Source organism: Meleagris gallopavo, chromosome 7, assembly GCF_905368555.1.
Source record: "Meleagris gallopavo chromosome 7, MGAL_WU_HG_1.1, whole genome shotgun sequence".
Classification (NCBI taxonomy): Eukaryota; Metazoa; Chordata; class Aves; order Galliformes; family Phasianidae; genus Meleagris; species Meleagris gallopavo.
The window spans coordinates 25,938,406-25,954,150 of NC_139410.1; the positions used below are offsets into that span (position 1 = coordinate 25,938,406).

At 42.2% G+C, this 15,745-nt stretch overlaps 2 protein-coding genes across 8 annotated transcripts in view; one reads left to right on the forward strand and one right to left on the reverse strand.

Moving 5' to 3' along the window:
* The window catches only part of HSPBAP1 (HSPB1 associated protein 1), a 32,907-nt gene extending 21,021 nt beyond the window's left edge, over positions 1–11,886 (reverse strand). For 2 of the 4 annotated variants that reach the window (XM_085228324.1, XM_085228321.1), the window contains exons 1-2: positions 11,748–11,885; positions 1,042–1,227 (exon numbers count right to left, since the gene is read on the reverse strand). In XM_085228324.1, the coding sequence (XP_085084450.1) occupies positions 1,042–1,227; positions 11,748–11,784 (223 nt within the window). In that variant the 5' untranslated portion in view covers positions 11,785–11,885. Of the gene's footprint in view, positions 1–1,041; positions 1,228–5,742; positions 5,846–11,418; positions 11,569–11,747 lie in introns of all 4 variants that reach the window. The other 2 variants (XM_085228322.1, XM_085228323.1) reach the window with 2 other exon arrangements.
* A 188-nt stretch (positions 11,887–12,074) lies between these two features.
* The window catches only part of SLC49A4 (solute carrier family 49 member 4), a 64,214-nt gene continuing 60,543 nt past the window's right edge, over positions 12,075–15,745 (forward strand). For all 4 annotated transcript variants that reach the window (XM_085228327.1, XM_085228328.1, XM_085228325.1 and 1 more), the window contains exon 1: positions 12,075–12,441. In XM_085228327.1, the coding sequence (XP_085084453.1) occupies positions 12,075–12,441 (367 nt within the window). The remainder of the gene's footprint in view (positions 12,442–15,745) is intronic.

Sequence of the window (15,745 nt, forward strand, 5' to 3'; positions counted from 1 at the left end):
TGTTGTAATATAATATGATGTAATCCAACCACTTCCATAGGAACTGGCAGAGTCTCTTCTGGAGTCTCTATGCAGTCCCTATGCTCCAGGAAAGCGGTGGTCCAACTGAAGAAGGTTAGAAGAGTAATAGATAATAGCTAGAAGGAGTGTAGAAAAAACTTGACTTACACTGAATGTTTTTTAGAAACTGGGGGAGATTGGCCTAGGGAAAAAAGACCAAAGAGATCAAAGAGAGAGAAGATATTTCATGGGAAAGGGAGAAAGCAGGAGACAAATTGTATTTTGGCCTGTGGTTGGGAGGGCTAAGGATATAAAGAGTCTAAAATAAGCACTGAATAAACTCTGAAGTGGCTATCTGATTGCCATTTGGGGTTCTTGTATCTTCCCAGCCTGGTCTGAAACACCTTCTGTCCATGGATACATCATGACTAGTATTGTATAGCTACAAAGATAGTAGTTGTAGCATTTAAAATCAACTGTAAAACTGGCCTTTCTGCTCTGGCATGCTTATATATCTCTGAGTGAATCTGAACCTTGTGATTCTATGATTCTATGAATGTTTAGAGCGGAAGTTGTTATACTGGCATCAGATGACTTTATTTGTACTTCTATAACATTTTTCATCACAGGATCTTAAAAGCACCAAAAGCTATCAGTCTTATCAAGCCTTTAGTAGGAAGGTATTATATCTACATTTTATGGGTGAAAGAAAAGATAGGCTGTTTATTCATCTAATTTTTTAATGCACAAAGTTTGTGTATATAGAAATTCAGTCTGTCTGAACATCTAAATCACATAAAAGAACAAGACCAAACACATATTCTACACAGCAAGGAAAAGAAATTGAGACTGTTGATTCTTGTATTAGTGTTATCCACCAGATTTCCTACTACAAATAAACTCACAAGAAAGGAGAGTTCCAGTGTTGGCCAAACTTACTAAAAATCAAAAACTATGATGAAAAATAATTCATTAGAGAGTGAACAGTGATAACAGAGAGGCAGAGAATTTGAAAAAAAGAAAACGTTTCACAAGTCTCACCTAAATCCATTGTCTTCAGTCCTATCCTAAACTGTATTGTCTTTCCATCCAGCATTGCAGAAAGGTGTTTCACATCCCAGTGCAGGGCTGGCCAGTCACCAACCATGTTACAGAAGACTGCAGGTTGCTGCAGTGACATCACAATTTCCCTGGCTTTTTCAGGAGTAAATGGTTTGACATCTTCACCTATGTAAGGGAAAAAAAAAAATACAACCAATCACAACCACAGCTGTAGATAAATGATTTATGATACATGATGTGTTACCTATTATCTCCCACAGCATGGGAATCATTAAGAACTAATACTTAATCTTTTATAGTTGATTTTTTCACGTATTGCATTTGCAAAAACGTCTATGTAACATTTCTAGTGCAAATTCTGGAAGAATACTCCTACACTATATTTCAATTTAAAGCAGTGTACTGGCACTCAACATGTAAAATAAATAAATAACAGAATAGGCATATGCTTACAATTTCCACTTCTATCTGGGCAGTAAAGCACTGCAGTCAAATGGTTTACAATTGGGCTTACGATAAAAAACAAACTTATGAATAATGTCCAAAGTTTAGAGAACATAAATTTTATGAGTAACAATCTTTATGTCCAGAATTCTTTCCAAGAAATGTAGAGCATTGTCAGAGGTAGCAAGCCAGGTTCCTATGCATTTAATTTAAAGCAAGAAATTGCAGTGCAACAAAAAGCAGCAGGTATTTCTGAAGTGTTTTAAAATTTCTTTTCATCTATGCAATTTTAGAAAAAGAACATTGTGCCAATCCAAGAAGTATGTTAATTTGAGATTTCAATTTAGTCCTTTGTTGTTCAGAGATTTATATGCCCCATTGAAACTGTCAGGCTGAAATGCGAGCAACCTTGAATAAACTCAGCACTTTTAGAACAACTTTCCTTTAGGGACATATTGAGAAGGAAAACCTGTTTAAAAATAAAAATAATGTTGCAGCTCCATAGAGCTGAAGCAGTGGACTACAAATCTGGATCATAAAAAAAAATCTATTCATTATTTTAACCTCTATTAAAGTTAACTCACCCAGAATTTGTACCCATATAATGTCTAATATTTAACATCCTGATTAAATACACCCGGTTTCCCATGACTTGCATAAAACAAACCAATTTGCTCACTCTATTTAGGGGCCAAATTATGGTCTGGCATGTGCAATGGGTTAAACAAATACAGAACAAGTAAATTTACATTGCCACCTGGTGCTATTTCTGCCCTTTGCGTATAAGTCCTACATGGGCAACCCAGCAGTCTTTTCCAGCAGGAGAAGACCCACTGGGAACAAGGGGCACTAGGGAAAGTTATTCAGGATTGTGTCTAACAGAACTGTGAATGGCAGATAACAGAATGGCCTTGGAATGGGCTGCCCAGGCTTGTGGTGGAGTCACCATCCCTGCAGGCATTTGAGAAAAGAGCAGATGTGACAGAGATGTCTCCAACCCCTGGCCCTCAGTCTCACAGTCCAGCACCTCTAACAACCAAGACATAAGGAGGTCACAAGGGACCACAGGCTGTGCCATAAGGTCGTCAGCACCTGCAGAAAGAGCCTTTGCAGGTCTCCAAGTGATAGGTTAGCATACTTGGTGGAAGTGTTTCCAGAGACAGCTAAAGGCCTATGAGCAGGCCCAAGTGCATGTGCTGGTGTGGCCACAGAGAGCTGGGGCCAGGCATGGGAAGAGGGCAAATCTGGCATGTTTTTTCACAGTGATGTCTCTGAAAGACTAAAAGTGAGGCTTAGTCCAGATCTGAATGCTCCCATGGGGATTTGTACAACCTCTTCTATCCTCAGGTGATGCAATCATAATGCTGTACACAGGTGGGGTTCACGGTGTGGGAGCTGTCTGGCCTTATGTATCTTTCAGCTTTTCCAACTTGTAAAAATGAAATCGTTCCTGATTAGGCAAAGTTTATCGCTGCATGTCTGCCCCTTCTACATGTGGACACAAATCCACGGAAACAGTTTGCTTTGGAGAATTTTGTAGAGCTATTTTACTGCAAAATTTTGTGTTGATCCTATAACTTCTGTCAGTAGTTGGGATGTGCTCTGTAAAAGCAGAAATTTTACTGGGAGAAACAGGGAGTCACTGAAACCAACTGCTCATTCTGTGTGGCTTCCTTCCAATGTGATTTCCACAGACATACTGTGCTTTTGGAAGATGTGGTTTTAACCACAGTGAGTATACAGTGGGACAGTTTGTATCAGCACCAAACAGAAAAGAAACCCATAATGCAACTTTACTAAATAGTCTCTCCTACACTGAATGTTAGCTGGAGGTTTTTGTCATGTCACAACATTTGACTCAGCTGTAAACGTATTTCCCTATAAAAGTTAGAAATAATGAATGAACACAAGCAGTCCACCTCAGAATGGCAGTCATTCCTATCTTCAAGTAGTACTACAGTCACGGTTAAATGAGTGTCTGTCTTTTCCTGATATACATAAAATAATCGCATTCAATACACACACTGCTCATATAATCAGGATTGGAATTCAAAACATTTTAGAAAATTTAAAGCATTAGATAAATAAACATTACTGTTTTGGAAAAGACAAATGGGGATTCTTGCCAATTTTGTAGAAAGAATCTTTAAGTGTCTTGATTCAGTTTTATGTATTCCTTGGTGAGAACTACAGACAGTTAAACATAGTTCTTTCCCCATAATATTTGTCATGAATATCTAAATACCTGGGACTGAAAAGGCACACAATAAAAAGTAAATACCGTATACTACATCAAATAGATATTTTGATAATTTGGACAACTCTACTGACAATCAACACAGATTTCTGAAAGAACTATATACTGTAGGAGTGGTAAAAGATTAAAGAGAAGATCTGAAGATAGCTATCTCTTGAAAGAGATATCAGCGGAAACATTTGTAATCTTAAATGATAATAATAATCTTTTCCTTTGCTACTGTTGTCAATAGCTTCACAAAGACCTCACAAGTTGGATTCCTGTACTTCAGTATTAAGTGGAGTTGATAGCAACCGATTCCTAGGCAAAAGCTGAGATTTAATAGCATATATAAGGGTATTGACTTTGGACACTGATGTGTATAAGCAAAATGTGTATAAATAAAATATGTAGCAAAGGGAGCAAATGTCCTTGGCAAACCCTGAGTACTACAGATGAAATTCTTGGGGGACGTAGGTTAGCAGGAGAGGACAGAAATGCACGTTCCTTTTGAAAAGAAAAAAAAACCCAGCTGGAGTCTTCATTCTCTCAGCTGTACTCTGATCCAAAAGAGAAGAGGAATACTGTTAAATTAGTTCTTTCCATCACACTCAACAAATGACATGGCTTCACATTACAAAGGAAGCAGGAACAATTTGCCTAATGTTTTGACTTTATGCAAGGCATGTATAATATCCAACCAGGAACTGAAAAGCTGAACCAAGTTCTACCCTAGTTTTGTAACTGTGATAACTCAAATAATTGGCGAAACATGTAGGTGTTCTTTGGAAAGGTAACACAGTGTGAAACAGAGATCTTCCAATTAAAAAAAACAAAGTTCTCAAGTCATCTTTACCTGAACTGTTACCAAATATGAAGACTCGGCCAGATTTCAGCACTGAGAGGAGGAGAAGAACAGAGATGAATTTGCTAAGTACTTTCCAGTAGACTTTGTGTTTCTAAGAGGAAAACTAATTTTATGTTTCTGATTAACAGTTTTTCAGATTAACTGAGTGGGGCTTGGGAATAAAGAGTTTAGCACAGCAGGCAGTCTGAAGAAAAGTGGACTTGATCAAAGTTGTTTCAGAAGTTAAATGTACTATCGTTAGAAAGCTAAATGTACTCTCATTCATTTAAAATAATTTAGCAAACTATGAGGGTTCATTAGTGAGTGGTAATTGGCTTCTGCAAAAACACCCTGCTGCTTAAATATATGATTTAATTGAGAGGTATTAAAATTATTTTCTAAAAGAGGAAGTGCAATCCTGATAACATATTTGTATAAGCATTGTCAATTTCTGTTTTTTCTTTCAAATCTGTAAAGCTTCATCATCCTTATTTCTTTAAAAGAAAAAAAAAAAGTATAATGTATAAAAAATTAAAAGAAAACATTGATATTTTGAAGGGGTTAATGCAGAGCAGTCAAGTCACTCAAGAAATCTAACTTCTGTAGTCTTAGAAATCCAACAACTATGAATGGGGGATGGCAAAATTCCCCAAACCAAAGAGAAGTGACTTGGTTTGAAGGTCAGACTTAATGACTTCTCAGTACATTAAAGCTATAAATGAAAAAAAAATCTTCATGTGATTGCAACGTTCTGCACTATAATCAGACTAATCTGGGCAAACAGTGCATCTAAATATAAACAAGTAGTTTTCAGGATATATTATACAAACACCTAGGTACTTCCTCTGGACCACTTATTGCTGTCCTCTATTACTTTTGATTCTGGGTATGGCAGCACTGCACAGATAGCTCAGCCCAGGGGCATCAAAACTAGATTTGCATGGATATTTTGGTTACTGCAGGACAGCTGTTACATGGAGTCTATCAAGACACACCGGTCAAACACCTTACTGCACTGGTAAGACAGGCATCTAAAGACCTGAGGAAGCACACTCTTCTTGTTCTCCACTGAGCAAGAGGAACAAAATAAAAGATCAGGCTGTCTTTCTCAGGAAAGTTCTGGGAGTGCAGAGGAAGCTGTATTTACACCCACCTTCCAGTCCCGCTGCAGCATCTCATTTTTTCTTACAGCAAGTCCACATGACTCAAGACATGAAGATAAGGGCATTGGCTATGCCCTCAAACCACAAACTGTCCTTAAAATATAGAAAAGGGAATTGTTACCAGACTTCTTAGGGTGGAGTATGAGGCAGTATGAATACTCTGGCAGGGACTGCCTGCTCTAAGATTGTGCACAAACTTAAGAAATTCCTTCCTATATCCCCTGGGTCTCTTCCTAGAAAGCTTCTGTCCTGTTTCTTCTGCTCCCATGCTGTACTGCACTTCTAGAAAGCAGTTTCATCAGTACAAAGTTAACAAGGTGCTGAATGGACCTCACTTCTCCTGGTCTCCTCTAATACGAGAAATGCCTTCCTCTCCCTTGTTGTCCTTGTAACTCCTGCCTTCATCTCTGGCATTTCAAATTCCCCCTTCTCCTCCCATCCCCCAAAATGAGGAAAATGAAAAGATGTACAATTGAGATAAGTGATATTAAATATATTTGCAATGAACTTTGTATACATCTTATTGGCAAAATTGCTGAAAGTACAGTGAAGCATGAGACTGCAGCACTTGTCAGACAAATTGAATTTCATTTGCTTTTGAAGGAAAAGACATGGCCTTCAGCCAGAGCCTTCCAATGGGATATAAAAGAGTTTATCCAACAGGGTGGACTTCTTTCTTAAGCCAGGCTGCTGTAGAACCACCTTTCTGCCTGTTTGGCATGGAAATCGCACTCATGTGCTGCTGGGCAAGTTTGGTAGCACACCTATTCCTTCCCAATACTTCACAGGCACTCATAGATGTTTTTCATAACCTTCCTAACGTGAGAAATTTAATGCAAAACTGAGTATAACATTATGGTTGGAAGTAAGGCAACTAGTGCATCAAAGAACTAGCATCTATGTTTCTAAGAAAAAAATAATCTGCTCACATTGTAAATAAAGTATATTTCTATCACCTTTCCTGTTCCTTGTTAATAGTAAATACAAATGCACTACTCTTGAATTGATGAATACACTGTGTAATATTCACTGCCAAAAATTCTGAGTATATTGTTGTCCTGTGCTGCAAACTCAATTGATAAGAACGTCAAAGTGGAAGCAACAAAAGAAATAAAATGTAAAATATAGCACTTTCCCATAAGTTATTGCAGTAAATAGTCAATAATAGTCAATAGTATTCTAAAAACACATTTTTCCTGTAAGTAGTCAATAATGCAACTGAGCTTTCAGAATGTGACAAAAGGGTATGGCAGAAGTATACAGGACTTTGTTCATTATTATGAATGTAGAATGTGCATTCTGATTAATTCCCAACTAGAGTCCTTTAGAGTTATAATTGTCCAAACGAAATTATATCTTTGAAGGATTAACAGCAATATATTTTAGAATTGCACAGATTATTACATTGAAAGAAACTGGGAAGATTCACCATGTGAACCTCCAGAAAGTTTCTGAAGTGCACAACTACTATTGTGCACAAATGAGGTACGAGATTCTGGGAGTGCCAATATCACAGGAACATAAAGCTAAAAGCATGGCTATTGTTACATCTCTTTAGACTATTTCTTTTGGCATGGCTAAAGCAAGCATCAGTCAGCTAAACTTTTGTTACAAGTTGCTATTTGCTTTTCTAAAGGTTCTCATCCAACAACCCACTGGGGATGCAGTTGTTATGTACTTGTTACCAGAAACAAAGGGGAAATTGTCTTTGAAGAGCTTTTTTCTATGTTTTGTTTTGAATCTTGGAGTTCACATAAGGAATGTAAAATCTTGCTCTAATACAGCACAGGGCTAAGGATACATTTGACCTAACACTGCTCACTAAAATCTGAATCGCCAAGCTCTTGTAACTTAACATTCAATCTTAACTTTTCATTAATGTTAGACAGGTTTCTTATACAAATATTCAACATAGTAGAAGCTCTGTTTCTTCTGAAAATAGCTCCTTTTACAACTTTCCAATACAACAAGCTGTTGTTAGTGGTGTCATAGCATACCTATTGTATGACAGCTGTGCGTGACTGGCCAGACAACAGAATTCTGCATATGCAAACACCCTAACGCTGAGATCATTGCAGCAGGGCTAAGTGGCTCCTTGCTGCTATGATGTGAGACAACAGGAGAACAATGTCAAAGTCTGATCAGAAATGAGAAACACATTCACCAGTGACACAAAGCACAGACCAGTGCCACAGCAAGATGACTAGTTCTTGCTGGCATCAGAGAGACTATGAGATCAATACTGAGGCAGTCCCAGCTCAAGAAAATGTGGAGATTTTCACTCTGTATTCCCAACTCAGGCCTAGTATCCTGGTGTGACCCAGCTCATTTCCATCAGTCTCAGGTTTTTAGAAAGAGAGGAAATCATCAATCTTCAGAGTTTGATTTCCCTAATGCAATTGTGAGATGCAAAATATTCTATTGATGTTTGCAGTTGCGTAGAGCTCTGAATAAAGTGGAAGAACATTGGGACCACAGTCCACTGAACTTCTGCTCCCACATCTCTCTAAAATACCCAAGACCTGGATCTGACTTTTGCATATAACATTCAAGAGCTGAAGAATCCACAGCATGGTCTACAGGGAATCTGGTGAGATGACTTCCATTAGCCAACCACAGAAGTAGACTTCACACAGAAAAATAAGCTACCTCACATCTACCTAAAGGACCCCGCAATGGGATCTGGCTAAGCACAAACTTATAATCATCTCCCCTGTAATGGTCACTGTACAGAGGGGACATACACAGCCTCCAGACTAAAGGTAAAAATGAATATTTACTGGAAAATACTGATATTTGAATTTAAGAATAAAACTGTCCAGCTGCCGCATTTTCCTTTATTTGATAGCAGAAAAACAAAACAAAATAAGGAAGTAATGTAAAAACATTTTGTCTCAAAGTATAAAGGCATCATTGGATGACTGTAGAGCTAGAAGTCCAGCTACCTCTCAATGAAAGGTGAGAAAGATGCTGAAAGGTACAGCTTGCAGACTGAAGATGCCCAAAACAAGCCAAAAATAGAGCAAATCCTGCTATGTAACCAGAAGGAAGGGAATGTCAAAACTACATAAGAGAAGGACAGGATTTGTCCATAACTCTTCAAAGGTTTGTGCAAAGGCAGAACACGAAGAAGAGAACCATTGCATCTCTCTGCTGCTCAAGTGCTATGTATGAGAACTCTGACACCATATTGTCACAACTCCAACCAAAGCCTAGAAGTTGAGTGAAATCCTTGGAAAACAGGCCTCTTTTTGGATGCTGGAGGGAATATTCAAAATATTAGGAGTTCCCTCATGGGGGGACAGCCTCCTGGACTGCTCAGCTTAACCACTACACGATAGGATTATTTAAGCTGAGTTAGGCTCTCCAGATACCTCAGGGTTACAACGAACGTGTAAAAGCCTTCAGTTTATCTTCATAAAGACAACCTGAAAGCAGTGCAGTCTGGATGCCAATTCATAAATGGATCAGCCGGGTGTGCCTCAGGGATGGAATGAGCAATTGGCAGCTCTAACAGCTTCAGTCATGTAATTTTTTCCCATCACTACTAGTCTATCACAGCTAGAGGCCACCAGCTCCTCTTAGGATAAATTCCAGAGGGTTTAGGCTGGATATAGGCAGGTAGGCATGAATATGGAAATGCAACCTTGGGAGCTTTCAGGTTTGAAATGGAGGTACCTACCAATGGATATGCTATTGTGGCTGTGTAGCTGATAACCAGGATGGTGCTCTGTATCACAGTTTTCAATCGAGAAGCCCTAAGTCCATGCAAGTCCTGTTACAGGCATTTAGGTTCTGGGCCAGGAGACGAAATAACCTTTCCACTTGCCTGAGTAATATGTGCACTTCATCTGATAATATTCAAATCTCTTTAGCTACATTATAATGAAGTTAAAGCAAAAAAAGATTTCCCCACCCCACATATTACAAATGTCAGTAATGAGAACAGTAAAAATGTCACCACACGGTGAAAAGAGTGAAATTAGCATATTTGGAGAAGTGTTATGCCCATGAGTGAAATAATGCAATCAGCTAGCTGCAAGATAAAGCTAATTTGGTTTCCAACAGTTTATCAACAATGCACTGCTCCTTTACATTAACAAATTTAAATAGTACCTATCCTGCAAACAAGAATAATTCACACCGAATATTACACTGTGTTAATTAAATAGCTGGAACAGAAAAGGTCAGGCCATGACTGAAAGATCTGCATATGAGTTGTATGAGAAAGATGGAGCGATTTAGAATCAAGCAGTTAAAATAAATTATTCAAAACATGATTAATTCAATAGTAAATAAACCGAGATTTTCCAAGTCTATTTTAATGCCCCCTTTCTTTTGTCAGTTTCTCAGAAACCTCCCTCTCCTGCTGGCTCATGCGTGAGCCAAAGTATCTTTAAAACTGTCATATGGTGAACTGACTTAGATAAGTTATCAAAGAATTATCCTGCTTATATTCAAGTTTTCATTTTTCTATGCAGGTATTGGAGGCAAGAGGCATGTTAAAGTACACTGCAAAGCCTTACCTTCCTTATTTCTGCTACTAGAATAACCAAGACATCACTATAATTACTACAGTTAATTGAAAAATGTCCAGAGAAAAACATTTTTTCACTTTGTTTGCTTCTGCAAATGACAGCACTTTGTCTTTGGCACAATGCCACCAAATCAATTAAATTATAGTACTAACATGGCCATTTTAAATTGAGAGAACATTTTGGCATGGGCTGGCCTACACTGAAGCAGTAATGTATAAAGACTGCCCAGCAAAACAGGGAATTAATCTGACTTGGAACCCCAACACACTACGGAACACACATCAGTCATAATCAAGGCTGAACCTCATCCAGTATTTTTACTGTATTTTATTTTTGTCAACATGGTTGTACACGGCAAGCCTAAATTTTACTTTGCATTCATCTTTACATTCCTCTGTTATTTATTTGTGCATGAACTTTATTTTTTCTTGAAAATATCCTGAAATTTTCTGGCTAAAACCTTACTTTCATTTTGTGATTGCATTGATTGCATTTCTGATGATTTCAGCTGCTATGGGTTTCCCTTTCCCACCCTTAGTTTTTGCAGCTCCTAAATGGACCCGCAGTTGAGCAAACAGAACTGGATGGGCTAAACAATATGAAATGTCTGTATGTTTGGGTTTTCTGGGTGGGAAGAAGGGGGGTATTTATGGGAATACATGGTTTTGGCTGCAAAGCCGTGGGTTGGGCACGATGTCTGAATTTCAATCATGTGCGGCGAATGTATTATCAGAATTACAGCATTAGCATTACCATCTAAAACCAGCCCGCTTGGTCCCACCATTTAGCTCTTCCCAATTAAGCACACAGGCATTTATCAAACCAATCTTTGTGACAGAATTCCTAAGCGAGCCAAACTGAAATACGTCATTTTTTAAGGGAAGACGAAGCATTGTGCAGCGTATGAGCCATTAATTTTATGACAAGTGCAGATGGTAGACATACATATAAATACTCATACAACCTAATTAAATGAACATATACTTCAGCCTATTTAAACGATAATAGTTCCTAATGAGCTCAGCGCAGCTCAGGCGGTGGTATATTCATCTGAATTCTCTTAAAATGGATTTATGTACAGGCTGTAACCGAACCCTGGTGGGGTTTTTATTCCAATCCAGTCCATACCTGATTTTTACCCGCTTCATTACAGCACAGCTCTGACAGCTGTGAGGTACAGACACCCATTCAGGTGTGCTACATCCATCCCATGAACTTCTAGATACTAAGAGGTACAACTGCAAAACAGCCCCCTTCAACCCTTAACGCACTCGTCTCCTGGAATGAAACAAAAGGAGGTTACTTGGAACCCTGAGGTGCAAGACGAGGCCGGGCCTTCCGCAATAACGGCGGGTTCGGGAGCCGGGGCACAGCCACCAGGCCCCAACACAGCAGACGAGCTAACTAAACCGCGTCTCCCGCCCAGCAGGGCCGCACCCGGGCCGGCGGGCACCTACCGGGTGCGGCGGGGCTCCCGCAGTCCGCCCCGGCCATAGCTGTTCCACTCCCTTCCTGCCCGCCGGCCGCCCCGCGGAACCGCCCTCACCGACGGCCGAGCGGGCCTAGCCCGGAGCGGAGCGGCCCCGCGAGGCGTCCCCCGGCCGCGCTCTCCTCCCCGGCGCTGCTTTCCTCCTCCCCTCGCCGCCGGAGGAAGGAGGCGGCCGCCGGCTCTCCCCGACCGCGCATGCGGCTGTGCCGGGCCGGGGCAGCGCCGCCGCGCTCGGGGCTTCAAGTGCGGGCGTCCCCGGCCCCCTACCCTCCGCCCCGGCGGGCCGCCCCGGCAGATGGGCTTAGGCTGGAGCAGCGCGGAGGAGCGGCAGCCGCTCCTGCGGCCCCCGCCACCTCCACCGGCAGCGCAGCGGCGGCCGCAACCTCGGGGACCGGTGGGGGGCCCGGCCGTGCCGGTGCCGGTTCCGGTTCGGCGGTTGGCGCCGGCTGCGGGCCGCGTGTACGGGCGGCGGTGGTTGGTGCTGCTGCTCTTCTCGCTGCTGGGCTTCTCGCAGGGCCTGGTGTGGAACAGCTGGGGCCCTATCCAGAACTCGGCCCGCCTGGCCTTCGGTTTCAGCGGCTGGGACATCGCCCTGCTCGTCTTCTGGGGGCCCATCGGCTTCGTGCCCTGCTTCTTCTTCATGTGGCTGATGGACAAGAAGGGTGAGCGCTGCGGGAGGGCGGCGGGACAGGGTCGGGTGGGGACGTGGTGGGGCCCGGCTGCTGAGAGCCGCGGGACCGGGTGGGCGGCGCGGAGCCGCAGGTGGATGAGGTGACCTCGGTGACCTCGGTGAGGGGGGACTGATGCTCTGGGGGCATCGAGGGTGCTGCTTTAGGGACGCAGCACGCACCTAAATGTGTCCAAAGCAGTTTGTGAGGCCGGTGTTTGGAGGTGTTGCGGAGCTTGGAGCTTTAAATTCACGTGGAGGTGTTGGTCTCTGCTCTCTCGCATGGGTGTAGGTGTTTGCCTTGGAAATGGTGGCATTCTGTTCTGGAAGTCAGCTTTTGGGCTCATGTTTGTGCAAAGTTAGCGATAGGGTGAGAGGCAATGGTCTCATGTTGCACCAGAGGAGGTTCAGGTTGGATATTAGGAAACATTTCTTCTCAGAAGCAGTGGTGAGATATTGGAATAGACTGCCTAGGGAGATGGTGCAGTCACCATCCCTGGAGATGTCCAGGAAACATGGAGATATGGCACTGAGAGACATGGTTGGTGGGCTGTATTGGTGGTAGGCGGACAGTTGGTCTGTAGATGGTCTTAGAGGTCATTTCAAACCTCATTGGTTGTATGATTCCGTGATTTCCCATGCTGTGAAATGATGATTCTATGGTTTCATAGAATCTTAGAACCTTTGAGGTTGGAAAAGACCTGTAAGACCATCTCATGGTGACTGCTGCTCTTGATAAACCCATTTATATTTGGATAACTTCTGCACGACCCCTGGAGTTTTGCCCAGTCACCCTAGGGATCAATGACGTGATGAGACGAAACACACGTGTGCAGGTTTGAGCTTCTAGGCCTAAATCCACAGAAGCATTCAGTCTTTTAATTCTAGTTTAAACAGGTCCCTATCAGGAGATGCTAAGTGCTGCTCATTCTGTTTATGTAGGGTTTAATAGCTCGTTTGTGTGTAGTGAAGGCAGGGAGAAAAGATGTAGCAGAGAAGGCTCATGCTTTGAGGTTGGAACTGCTTTTCCTACAGTTGAAGCGACACTGGGGGAATAAAATCTATTGGTCTGAAAACACATTCTCCAAATGAGTCCATGGTGACTCTGCTGCCATCACTAGCAATTCGAGCTTAAGCCAACAGTGCCTAGTTAGACATTGCTGTGTAACAGCATTGTTAATTATCTTGAAATTCAAGTTAGTTATTTTATTTTCTATGATGAAAATGACAGCTCTGCTTGTGTTGTGAAGGAAATGAAACTGAACTCGAACTAGTGCTGATGGAGCAGGCTGGATGTTAGGTAAAACTTCTCAGAAAGGGTGGTGAGGCTGTGGAACAGGCTGCCCAAGGAGGTGGTGGGGTCTCTGTCCCTGGAGGTGTTCAAAAACTTGGAGACATGACACTGGGGGACGTGGTTAGCGGGCATGGCAGGGATGGGCTGATGATTGGACTAGGTGATGTGAGAGGTCTTTTAAACCTTAATAATTTGACAATTCTAACTGTGTGTATTTTAATTTATTTTCTATGGAGTTGATTCTGATTGATGTAAAACAATATTGGAATATCTTAAATAATTGCCTTGTTATTATTTCAATTCTACAGTCAGTGGAGATGCTGATATGAACTACTTCATTGCTATTGCTGTGTTGCTGACCTTGTTGCAAGATTTCCATTTTATAGACTTAATGGATAATCTTAGTTCACTGGTTTCATGCACAGCATGTTCTTTGTGCAGCAGCAGGTTTTGTGGGGACCCTGTTGCATTTCATACTGTTTTTGGAGCCGCTGAATGATTCCCATGGTGAATATAGTGCTTTCTCCTTATCCTGATGGAGTGAGGAGTGCCAATATGCCTGGCTCTGCACCATCCTACTGGTACTGCCTCATCGGGGGGGTAGGATGTGTGTCCCAGAAGGAGCAAGGCTCTGAGGCTGTCAAGTTGACTGGTATGACCTTGCAAGAGCAGTATTTCACTTGCTTAGGGGTACAAGTGCTTGTTGTTATACTGAATTTACTCTCTGTACCAAAAATATAGAGAGACAGCACCATTTACTCTCTGGGTTTCAATCATCTGTCATTGGAGTTAGCTAGTAAGGAAGCTGTCAGGAAAAAAATGTATTTGTGAAGTGTCAACATTTAAAACCTGGCATGTATCAGAAGTATGACACTGTGGATGATGCATGACAGGGACTGTGAGAGGAGGGTCTGCTTTTAGATAGTCCTGCGCTTCACAGTCAGAGGTGTATCTACCGGGTATCAGTACAGAGCTGCCTGCTCTCAGAGAAGTGAGCTGGTGTTACGAGGCTTCAGATCAAGTCCAAAAGTGTTTAACTTCTTGGTTTTTCAGTTGTTTGGTGTAGCATATAGCTTGAAATGGAAATCTGTTTCTTTTTTCTCCCTTTTAATTGAATCCCACTTGGAAGGTTGAATATTCTGCATATTAATAAATAAGGCATATTAACAGTGTGACTTGTAGAAGTCTTTCTTGGATTGTGGGATTTACAGAATCACAGAATCACAGCATTGTAGGGGTTGGAAGGGACCTCTAGAGATCATCGAGACCAACCCCCCTGCCAAAGCAGGTTCCCTACACCAGGTCGCACAGGTAGGCGTCCAGGCGAGACTTGAATATCTCCAGAGAAGGAGACTCCACAACCCCCCTGGGCAGCCTGTTCCAGTGCTCCGTCACCCTCACCGTGAAGAAGTTCTTACGCACATTCGTGCGAAACTTCCTATGCTGCAGCTTATGTCCGTTTCCCCTCGTCCTGTCTCCATGTACCACTGAAAAGAGACTGGCCTCACCGTTATGGCCGCCACATCTCAGATATTTATAAACCTGGATCAGGTCCCCTCTCAGTCGTCTTTTCTCAAGGCTAAACAGACCCAGTTCACTTAGCCTTTCTTCATAGGGGAGATGCTCCAGGCCCTTCACCATCTTTGTGGCCCTCCGCTGGACTCTTTCCAAGAGATCCCTGTCTTTTTTGTACTGGGGAGCCCAGAGCTGGACACAGTACTCCAGATGAGGCCTTACCAGGGCAGAGTAGAGGGGGAGGATCACCTCCCTCGACCTGCTGGCCACGCTCTTCTTAATGCACCCCAGAATGCCATTGGCCTTTTTGGCCACGAGGGCACACTGCTGGCTCATGGCCAACCTGTCGTCCACCAGGACGCCCAGGTCCCTCTCTGCAGAGCTCCTCTCCAGCAGCTCATCCCCCAGCCTGTATTGGTGCATGCAATTATTCCTCCCTAGGTGTAAGACCCTACACTTGCTTTTGTTGAACCTCATCCGGTTTCTTACT